Genomic DNA, 12,617 nt, shown 5'->3' on the forward strand with positions numbered 1-12,617 from the left:
TAAAACTCGATTGTAGATTAATTATAAAGCAGTAGAGTAAGAGGAAGTGCAATAAAGTTAGAACACAAATGCCGTAAATGAATTTCTGCTTAATGAGACGCATTATACAGTTTGAGCTGCCTTTTTCCGAATAAATACATAAAATTTACAGTACACCGACCGTCGTACTATGGGAAAAAGCGCCGCTCGTCGATACGGGTATCGGAGGTAGAAACGGGGCAAGTCGCGTTCGTTCGCGCGAATTTATGGCAACCGGTTTGCGCGATCGACGGAGGAATGTCGGCTGTTTGCGCTTGTCAACTCGCGCGAGAGAAAGAGAGACGCATCGTTGTCGTCGCTTCGTTCCCTGTCGCGCCTTCCCGACAAACCGCGGTACTTTTCAAAGAGATTAGAGAGAGGTGCTTCGGAAAGACCACGGATAATGATCGATATTCCTTTGAATGCTGGAGGGAAAATACGATATCTCTGAGTCTCCGTGAATCAGCAATCTTTATTTAGTTGAACAATTTAAGTTCATCGTTAACTGTTCACCTATGATTCTCATTCGCGTTCAGATATGCAAGTATTATCATCGAAAGATAATAGAACGACGTCGATTGTATAATGAGGTTCGAAAGATCGGAATTTATTCAACCACGTCATTGAAATGTTTTAATCCAGGAATATATACGAGTACCTGATGACAAGACACGAACAATGTTATTCACTTATCCTTTTGCCTTTACGATTCCTAGTTATGATTTCAGAATGAAATTATAAAATTGAAATTACGAGAGTTTTTATCTCGGAGAAACGTGAGGAATCTAAGCGGAATGATTTCGATTAAATTATTTTAATAAAACGATACTGAATATGGGTCGAATATATTTTACAGTCACTATCAACCCTCTGTTAGGGGAATAATTTCCAAGTATTATTACTATGATATAACAATATAAAGTATTTCATTCCCAAGGATATGCAGTCGTCTTCAACATGGTGGCTGCTCTTTGATCAATCAAAAATTTAGGATAAGCCTTTAATTGGTTATTCCGATATAGGACAAATATTTGATTGGTTATCCTGATTTAGTCTGCCGGCCATTATGTGCAATGAAATACCTATTCTTGTTCTATGATTATTACCACCATGCCTTGCCAATGGTGATATGCAGGTGCGACGTGGAATCGTGCCGCGCAGTCTGCCAGCGCGGTTGCGTGTACCGAACCTGTTTCCAGGTTTTACGCACCGGCGAAGCCGACGCCGGCGACCCGGGTGCGTACATGTAATTACGCCTACCACTACTCTTTCCCCTGCTTGAAGGTGTTCTGAATGCGAGAGCGTTCGTAATGTTGGAAGGATAGAAAAAGCGTCGCGTAAGAAAAAAGGGAAACGGAAAAGGGGCGACCATATGCAAAAGGAGAAGAAGGTAGATCGGTAGAGAAGGCGGGACGCAATGGAAAGGAAGAAAAGGAAGAAGACGCAGAGGAAATGCAGACTTAAGGTATGGATAAAAGAAGACCAGGTGTGAAATGAGAGAATCATGTACAGGCGAAAACATTGATAAAGGAAAATCCGAGGAGTGGATTCTACATGAGGGAACATCTACTGATACGGAGGGGGATAAAATGAAGCAGAGAAGAATAGGAAGAAACTGAAACAGCGAAGCGTAAAGAAAGAGCAGCGTAAAAAGGTAGAAAGGCAATTGGATAGAGTATCTTTTGTAATAACTTTCTTGCCCGGTAATTAACTATTTGCCAATTAATGAGTTGACCGTGAAATCCCTCTACTCGGATTCTGTCTCCCTCTTTTCGTCCGGAATTATTCTCCCTTGCGCAAGCACATGCATGTAATCATGTAAGCACGTGTCCGTATCGTGGTAAAAGGCTGCATAAAACTGACTACCGCACCGGCAAATAATTACTCTCAGTTCGCTTGTTGTACTCCTGTATTCGCGACGATAGGACATCGATGATACTTCTACATGTCTCATCTCCTCTTTCCATTCCTGTCCAGCATTAGCGTGCGCTCGTTTAACGTGATAGTAATTTTCATGCTTCCCGTAAACGCGAGTTAACAAGCCAACGATCAATTTAATTTGCCGCGCTTTCTAAAAGTTTACAAGTTTTTCTGATATCTACTGTGTGTATTAATAATTAAAAGATAGTGATGCACGATATTAGAATTTGATTAAATAAAGAATATATACATTAAACCGATAGTATTATAATATGCCTTTATTAAATAAATTGTTGTACCACAACAATTTTGATATTAAATGTATTTTAGGAAGAGAATTTTTCTTCATAAATGTTGATCCATTATATTCTGCCTTGCCTATTTACGCTTATATGATGTATAACTATCTCAAATTTAATTAAAATAACATAATTGCAGTATAAAATAATATCGATTAAATGTGATTAATTCGGAAAATATAATACTGTCATAAAAAATGTCAGGTCATTTGTCAAATCTTTTTAACGCGATACCTTTACGATAAATAGCACAGACAGCTAAATGCACTTCCTCTAAATCAATTTATTGCCTTCGTCAGTACAGACGGCGCGGCTCCACCACTCAAACCGCTCTGGAGAGGCAGCAATTTTCGAGAACCAGATCGAAGTAGGGCACGAAAACGTGGTCGATATATCGAGCATGATAATACGACCGTTGTTAAAGCGACCCAATTGCCGCAAATTGCCACTGTCGTTGATTCGACAAACACAGGGATCGAGAGACGCGCGAGAGATCTCATTTTCGGTGGTCACAGGCGCAGAGAGTGAAAGCTTTTATTAATAACAATTATAGGGAGGATCTCGAACGAAAACGATCTCTGGCAAAAGAGGAAAAGGGACCCAATCGTCCGACAGCGAAAGTCCCGGATATCTCTACTCCTTTACACGATATACGCAGCCGCCGCTACGTCGTTTTACCAAATTAAGTTACGCGCGATGCTCGCGTATAAATTATCCCTATAAAACGCATCAGTCATTCCTCTACTTTCTCTTGTCTGCGTATATACGTTTGCGTTACGCGCGAGAAGATTCGGCTTCAAAAAAATTTTTTAATCTTGTGAAATTGATGTAGGCATAATCTAATATCATTTGAAAATTTAAAGTCATGCTACTACGGTAGGATTTTAAAATTAGTGTGTCGCAAAGGGTCTTTGAGTGTGCCGCGAAAATTGTAAAGAAGATAAAAAGAAGTGAACAAATTTAGAAATAAGTAAAAAAGCAAGTGAGTATAAAAAAAGTATAAAAAAATTTTTTTTTAAATTGTGAATATGATCGAAATTGTATTTACTCTTATTTTAATCAAAGATGTCATCATTGCGCAATAAAATCAATTTTAAAACAATAAAATAAAAAAATTGAAAAAGTACAACTTTACTTTTTATTTCTGAATGTCATGTTAGTGATATCTTAAAGATTTATGCTGAGCGCTTAATGATATACTTCACAAAATTTGATTTGTTATTTAATATAATGCAGCGCAAATTGAAAAAGGCTGAAAAAAACGTATTAAGATTTTTAAAAATTTTTAATCTTTCTCTCTGAAATTTTATGCTGAAGTTTTTCTATTGATCTCTTTCAAACTCTAGAATTCTAATAAAAGAGAATATTTTAAGAGACTGTCATACCCTGATCCATTGGAATAAAGGCAAAATGCAAAAATTGAACGGATCTATTTATGCAACCGTACTGTTGTGATAATTTTGCTGGATTACGTTATTGTAAAACGAGAATCTCACGACAATGTTCAGTCACGGACAATGTTACGTGTCGCTTCCTGATATCAATCAATCGCAAAGCACGTTCCTTCTTGTCTCGCAGAATCGTTTCACGAGAACATCAACGCCGGAGGGTCCACTCCGCCTTTTGCTTTCGTAAGGCCATCGATTCGGTAGAAGATCATTACACTTCACGTGTGCATGTCTCATCAACGACCAGCTTTCACCCGGTAAATGCATACGTCGGTTAGTGCTTTCCATTCGGAGTGCAAGGTCGACGTCAGCCAAAATTCCTTTTACAGCACCTTCTGGCCGAACAGTTCAATTTTGTTGATGTTGTTGAGATAAAGAGGAAAAATATGAGGAAGTAACAGGTATTCATCTTTATCTCATAATATTAAATAAATTTCACATGTTAAACCTGCTGTTTTATACATACACATGCGATTACAAATTATATGGGCTAAAGGAATATGCTCAAAATCTTCTCTTATAATTCTCTAAAAGAAATAAAAAAAAATATCTTTTAATGTTTTTAATGGACTTTAAAGATACACACAATTTTTTTTTATTGTTAATTCTCTGGTTAATAAATTTAAATATATAAAAAATAAATAAAATACAATCCAACTTTTATAATATTATATATAGTACAAACTCGTTAAAGCTTTTACAAGTATGTAAAAATTTTTTCAGATTTTTTTACAGTTTAGAATAATATAAAAATCTGTAATGAAGTTTAAAAACACAGATTGCGGATAAGAATGAAATTTTACATTGTGATGAAGGATTGATATTATCTTAAATATTATCTCTTAATTCTTTATATTTTTATCTTTTCATATTCCTACCGCAAAAAAGACATTACATTAATTGCTATACATCTTCATTATCACGAAATAATCGAGAGATTATTTTGGCTTGTCAACACGGCACGTCATACTCAGTTTTGGCATTTGTAAATTGATCTTACCTAATAGTAGGTAACCTTGTGTTACTATGTAAGTATAATACTGTCCGTATGAAGGTGACAGCAATTTAATAACCGAGGTCTAAGATAGACGAATAAAATGGCTTACGCGAGAATCAATGAACCTTGGGCGTAAACCAGGTCAATGCGATAACAAAATAGTAAAACGTAGGCAGAAAATAAACCGCTTTATGAACTTGGCACTTTCCGTCGCGACATTTTCTGGTACATTTTGATTAATCTCAATTCAGCGGTCAATTCACAGGTATTCCTTCAACGAGGTTTCATTAATCGCCAGAAAATCGCTTGATCTAATTAAAATTAAACGCGTCATAACTACTAATGTATTTACTTTTGCAGTTCAACAACTCTGGAACATTAAATCTTCTATAATCTTCTTAGAACTTTAATATTTGGAAATCTGACAATTCTTGCCGGATTCTCTACTTGAAAGTTTGCATATTCATTCATTTTCACATAAGAATTTTGAAGTGTGCTTGTCTCGTAATAAATGAGACTAAACTTTTATATTACATACTTTTATGTTATTACATTTTATATTCCGATATTTATTTTAAGAATTATATTTCTGTTACATAATATTATATTTATCAAGAATTAACATAAAAAATATTTGTAATTTTTTTCAATCAAAATCGTATGCAATGTTTCATTTCAAGCATGAAATCTTCCATCGATCATATTCGACGTATGCACAAAGTATTCGTAACGGATATTCTTTGTTCAGAAAGGCGACGATCTGACAGTCATCTAATCGGCTTCGCAATATCTTGCGAGTCACCGTGGCTACAAATTTGGCGAGACTTTCGCGCATCAGCAGACGCCTCGAATACGTATATTCATTCATACCGAACGCGTAAAACACGCTTTCTCCCCATCTAAGGACATTTGTTTGAAAAATCCTCACGCCAGTTTTTTCCACAGCTCGTTTCGCGCACGATCGCCAGATAAATTTTCTATTTATTAAACATACAACCGTGCGTAACGATCCGACTTCCGGTAAGAGCTTGCCACTTGTCGCAGCTGTTGCTGGCAAACACGCACGTACACGCATATGCGTGAGCCCTTTATGGACGTGAAAGTCGTCGATCACACTCAATACCGTAGTACTATCTATCGATCATTTCAAAGTTTTTTTTAAAATGTTAGTTGCGACAGATCCCAATAATAAAAAAATAATCCTTGCTTGGTAGGTTACATTACGTAGCAGAAAGGAAAGCGCGTTTTTACGTAAAATGCTCCAGCATACCGAAAAATATCATAGAAATAAAATGAACAATTTTAAAGATGAGTTTATTTTTTTTATTAAAAATAAAATTTTATATTAAATATCGTGCAAGAAAAAGAGTACAAAAAAAAATTCTTCGAAGTTATCGTTGGATATATCTGGGACAATGCGTTATGAATTGACCTCACCGGAGAGCAACTCTTCCGAAAGTTAATATCTTCCTACAGAAAAATATTGGCATACAGACGACCGGATAATAGCCTGCTTTCGGTTCGTCACGCGCGATAGAGCAAACTCCAAGGAGCTTATCGATGGATTGCAACCGCGGCCGATCGATCCATTATTCACTGCTTCTCAAAACCAAGATCGATACGCGATACGATACACAAATCAATGTCGAAACTCAGCGTCTACAAAGACACGATCGATTTGCCATGATATCATCTCTTTTGTGGCGTCGGTACATTCTACACGTGTATAAATCCGAACGATTCTCCTTTCGCGATCGCACAGATCGATCCACGCGATCTCGGTCGACCGAGCCGGATATAATTGATTTAGACTCCGTCGAAATGCTTTTAACTCTGATTTGCGATGCGTGCTCCTTCACCAGAGTTACGGTGAATACTTCCTCGAGAGAGCAACCCGGTAACTTCCACACTCCCACTTGATAATTCGCATAGATTGATCTTTATGATCATCGGCCGACTCGTAGATTCGCTGCGCTTATTTCGGCTTAGCTGTATTTAATCCACGTGATACGCGATGGGTGAAGTCGGAATGACATGATTGTAGGTCATCGTACTCCGACCGCTCGTATAATACAGCTGATTATCTCAGCGACGTGCGAAGTAAAGTTCGTGGAAATATGAGGAGATGCAGAAACACTTTTTTGAGTTATAATTTGCCTGAGATAGATTTGCCTTTAGATTTTTATCTAAAAACATTCAATTAATTGAAAGTAACATCAAGTTGTCTCTTAGTTGCAATCATGACATTTATCGTAATAAAAAAAAATGACAAATATTTTCGCAATAATATAATAAATAACATGACAAATTTTACAAGTTTCCAAATTACTACGTGTATTGCTATTCACGGCGTTACGATACATTCAATTGCGTACTCCAGCGCGCGCTTTCCAAAGTAATTAACTACTAGTTTATCCCCGTCACGTGACAATCGTTAATTGTTATTCCATTCGTTTATTCACTGTTCCACGGATAGTCGTAAGAATAACACGGATGCTTTCGTCCAGCGCATAGCAATGACCATATGTGCGAACGTGTCATAAAAGCTATAATAATGTGTGGTTCAAATATCGATATATCATTATCATACATCATAGATTATCAAGCAAGAATATCAATGAGATGGAGTTAAGTTGGTTTGTAAGCGTATATGTAAACTGACATATTTTATCTATTTTTCAATTTAAATTCTTTAAAATCTAGCAACTAAGAGCAATTATATTGCAATTATGTGCTATTTATTATTTGCATCTAATTATATATATTAACTTAGGTTGTTTTCCTTTAAAGCAATACAGTTGACGTTCTAGCCTTCTTGGCTAGAATCAGTAAAGATAAATAGAAACTGAACGACGTTTTTGTGTTTCCTGCGTGATTAAACTGATATTTAGATGACAATAGTGATAGACGATAATTGCTATATTTGTTAGAATTTCAAGTTTGAGTTAAAAAGTAGATAAAATATGTCGGCGGCTGTGTTTAAATAATATATGAAGTAGATAATATATAAAGCAACGATAAATATTAATAACATAGAAATCCACGTGTGATGTCAGTGAAAAAACTTTTTTTTTCTTTGTAATATGAGATTCGAATCGTTCCACTTGTGATCATGGAATTCTCAGAAATATTTAAATAGCTACCCTTGTCTTCTCCAATCGACCTCCAGCCTAATCTGACATTTCCGTCTTGAGATCGCCTCTAGATCTCACCGTCTATTGGGAAATTCTCAAGAGAGCGCTCGAAAGATGCGATGAGAATTTGAAAAGATAGAAATTGCGAAGGAAAGAAAAATAAATTTACCGAGAAATAGGGCAAAAAATAGCGTAAAAGCAACGAAATTGAAGTAATTCCTGCAAATCTCTTTAGAACGAAAATTACGTAAAATGCGAAAGTCGATAGTAATAAAATTGGGCTTAATTCCAATAAGATTAATTGAACTCTCATTGAAATGCTCCGTCGCATCTTTGCGTATCCGCGCGTTTGCATAACACTTCCCGTACGTGCTTCGTATCGAGTAATTCGACGTGTACTCACGCTTTTGCCATGGCTCGTGCTGTGGTGCGTGTGATGCGTGTCGAGTTTCATATTGGCGCAACGATTAAGGGCGTGCAGACGCCGGAAAAGGCTCTGCAGTGAGTCGGCCTCGAGGAAAGGGTGGTCCTTGGCTACGCCGGAAACGTCAATCGGAAACTGATAGTCTGAAACACGAAAATAGTGGATCGTCATTCCTCGATTCGCGCACTCGATTATCGCAAAAGATAGGATAAGGTATCGCGTTTATGCGCGTATTTGCGTTAACAAAAAAGTACGTCGCAGCGATATTTGATATCGTCAAAAACATTCGTATCAGCTGCGTTTGTTTGTTGCAACGCATTCAGAATCGTTCGATTATTATCAAATACGATAAACACGATACGCCATGAATGGAAACTCATCCACCAAACTCATATTCATTTAGTCCATGGGCATTAATCTCCTCGTGAATTCGAAAAGGGCTCATCATATTGATTGTACAGTTGTTGTGCCGCTTAATCTTCTTCTTGTATTTTTTTTTACACAACACGTTTGAATAAAGAAGTAAAAACGCATGTTTCATTTCTTATATCATATGGTCATTATTATGATCATCCCACTAAATTCTATATAATGTTTAAAACATATTTTTGATTGACATATTTTTGATACTTTGGAATACGCTAAATACGTACATGGAATACGCTGTGAATGAACCAAATCCATGTCTATTTAGTCCAAAGTCATTAATCTCCTTGTGAATTCAAAAAAGGCCCATCACATGTTGATATACCGTTGTCATGTCGCCTAATTCTTCTTGTATTTTTTTACACAAAACGTTTGAATTGGAAATAAAAAACTAGAAACATGTATTTCATTTCTATATGGTTATTTTTATAACAGCCTACTAAATTTTATAATGTCTAACTTATAATTAATTTCTTGTAAATTTACTTAAACTTCAATCAAATAATGCATTTACGTCGAATACACTAAATGCGTACAGATATATACGCTGTGAATAAACTAAAGCCATGTCAATTTAGTCCATGAACATTAATCTCCTTGTGAATTCGAAGATCCATTACATATTGATTGTGCTGTTGTTGCTCCGTTCAATTCTTCATTTTTTTACAAGTACAAAATGTTTGAATTCGAAATTAAAAAGTAGAAACGCGCGTTTTATTTCTACATAGATTCATTATTATGGTATACTATTAAATTTATATTTTATAATGTCTGAAACATTTCTCTACAATTAATTTCTTACATTATCTTATAAATTTAATTAAAGTGCAATCAAATAACGCATTTGTAATATTAAACAGAAACATTTCTTTTATCACGGAAAAAAAAATAAACAAAATTATTATATATAAAAATTGAAATATAAAAATATACGAAAACTTATAAATTCTGTAACTACATGGCTATCCTGTACGAAAATTGTTAAATATCATTGTAATATGACTTCGAAAAATAAATGCTATGCTATTATATTAACATGAACATCCATTGAAACCTTACAATAAATATTTTAATATAATAAAATTTGCGAACAAAAAAAGGTTATTTCAGATTTTTAAAAATCATGTTTTATATATATATATATATATATATATATATATATAATCTATTTATATATATATATATAAAATCTATTTTACATGTAATAAAATTGTCACAATAATAAATTTTTGCAAATAAAAAATATCAGTATTATTTCTTTTTTATTTTCTGCAGGAGCAATAATAGTAAAAAAAGATTCACTTCTATTGTTAGCAAAAATTAAAATTGTGATTTTCTCTATATTTTTACAATTTTTTCGTAAATATGTCACTGTGATCTTTCGTAAAAGTTCGAAAGATTCCTGTCACACATGATTTGCGCAACGTTGGCCTAGATCTTCTGAACCAGATCTTGGATCTATGATCTTTAACCGGGATCCCAGAATCGATTCGACTCTTAAAGTAGAACGGTTCTTTAATAAGCAACAGCAAACGTTTTCGTGGTACCGAAATTTTTTTGTGAAAGAGTTTATGTACGTTCGTTATATTAAAAATATTATTCCACCTTATTTATACCTTCGCACAAAATATCAAAGAGAGAGGGCGTTGCCATAATGTTCCATTAAGGAAATTAGAGTTTCTCGTAAACAAGCTTGGTAATTAAAACAAATTCCGTCTACTATGGGAACTATAAGCGCGCGTATTTCGCCCATGTATATTTTCACTTATTAAAGCATAAAGATGATTAATGACTTCGAGCAGTTCCTAATGTTACTTGATAGCAGATAAATTAACCGGTTATCTACCGACTTATTCGCTCCTTCTTCGAAACGCTTAAACGCGCATTTGTATTTTCCAACCGTTAACATTTCTTCACGCCGTGCAGTTAGAAGTTTTTGCAGTATTCGAATATGTACTTCGAATACGATAAACGTGTCCGTCTAACAACTATAAACCGCCGTAGCAATTTTCATCTCATTATCATTCACTGCAGACGTGATTTGATATACCGAATGCAAAACAGGCAAAAGTTCTCATTGGCAAATTTATTGAGCTTTTTGAAGTTATATAAAAGTGTAAAATATATCTTGAGACTATGATATGTTTGGCAAGCATCCCAATAAAGAGTGTCAACTGATGAGAATATAGAATGATGCTTGTGTCAATGTTATTCGATGAAGAATGATTTGATTCATTGCACATGTGCATATCTTTATATTTATATCTTTCGCCAGCTACGCATCACAAGTCGATAATATTTCCTAGCTACCAGATCGTTCGTTAAGGATTTTATGATACTATCGATAGATTTAAGTTAATGATCGGCGTTCGCTTCCTGGATATACTAGTTACGAACTAATCATGTTTTACCGGGAAACTCACAGACCATGTATACGTTGCTCGTCTGACGAATCAATTAACATGTGAACTTTCACTCGTCGGAATCATGATAATGACTAGCAGCAAATACCGATCTGTTTGTTTATCGCTGTAAAAAATTGCTATTGATGTATGTTAATTTTCTAATGACAAGGTGGATTTTCAGGCCGTATTGAGAGAGACAGGATAGGATCCGAATCCGATTTTTTTCATTTAATCAAACTTCTTTATCTACTTATTTTTAAAATTTTATTTACAGATGAAAAAATACAAAACTTTACTAATTAACTTCAATAATCTTTTTCATCTAATATTGAATAAAATATATATAATGAAACTTCTTGTTTATTTACAGATAAAAACACATTACTAATTGGCTTCAAATAATTGCAATAAGACAACAAATTCTTTGACCGATGAAGCCGTAAGTCACATCCCGACCATGCCATTAAGGGATCGAGTAAATTCTGCATATACTCGTCTGCCTTGTGGAAGATATTTCATGTTTCTCCTTTTTATATCGTCCTTTCCGATTCTCATTTTTCACACACATCTTCTTTACCAAGGTCAAAAAAAGGATCAATTTTATAATGGCAACTCGTTGTCGTTCGCGAGACACAAAAATTCACTCGGCGAGCGACTTGATAAATTTATCAGACGGCGTATTGGGCCAAGAATGGCGATGTGATCGATCGGATCACATCCTTAATTTATCACGCCGATCGTCAGACACGACACCCACATTCGGTCGCGTCGCTGGAATTCCACGAAGGATCGGCCGAGGAGATCCTCCGTGGACACGACCCGCGGTAATATCCTTGCAAGATCGCGCGTGTGCGCGTGTGTGCACGTGAGTCGCGTGATTCCCGTACGTGTTCGATGGGCGGTATCAGTATCGGTATTTATATCGTGCCTTGCGCCGACCGACTCGGGTTCAACTGGGTCAATTAGCTACTATTCATAGTGCGCTTCGATCGCGAGAACTCGTCTGAGTTATGATCAATCGTGCACTTTGTACGTGGTACCGTGCACGTATATACGTACGTTTGTGTCTAACACATACGCTCGTGCACGCGTAAGTTCGCACGCACGTATGCGTGCGTAAACTCTCGCGTTCGCCAGACCTGCCGACGTATTAGAGCTGTCAGTTTAGAGCTGATAGTTTCAAAGCTTTTACGATCACGTATTCGGTATACTCGAATATACGATCGAAAAGATATAATCTCTTTCAAACATAGATATTTACAAATTTTTTATAATAATGACTTTTTGATAGTTTAATAAAACTTTTCTAAAATTTAAGAATACAGTTAATAAAGACTTCTTCTTGTCATATTAGAAATAATCAAATAAGTAATAATTATATTATTTTATTGTAATATTATTGTAATATTTTTTAGATAGATAGAGAATAGAATTTATTAGATAGATAGAGAACTAATTTTTTTATTACTTAACAAATTTTAGTCTATTTCTAAATCACTCATCCTGATTGTTCCGCGTAAAATTCACGACGATCATGAGTGTGTTT

The 12,617-nt window shown here is 35.3% G+C and overlaps 1 protein-coding gene across 4 annotated transcripts in view; it reads right to left on the bottom strand.

The window, feature by feature from the left end:
* cv-c (RhoGTPase activating protein) overlaps window positions 1-12,617 on the bottom strand; it is a 243,896-nt gene that overhangs the window by 18,657 nt on the left and 212,622 nt on the right. For all 4 annotated transcript variants that reach the window (XM_087405032.1, XM_087405031.1, XM_011066803.2 and 1 more), the window contains one exon: window positions 8,220-8,383. In XM_087405032.1, coding sequence (XP_087261158.1) covers window positions 8,220-8,383 — 164 coding nt within the window. The remainder of the gene's footprint in view (window positions 1-8,219; window positions 8,384-12,617) is intronic.

The sequence above is a fragment of the Acromyrmex echinatior genome, chromosome 4, assembly GCF_024713525.1.
Source record: "Acromyrmex echinatior isolate Ae372 chromosome 4, ASM2471352v2, whole genome shotgun sequence".
Taxonomy (NCBI): domain Eukaryota; kingdom Metazoa; phylum Arthropoda; class Insecta; order Hymenoptera; family Formicidae; genus Acromyrmex; species Acromyrmex echinatior.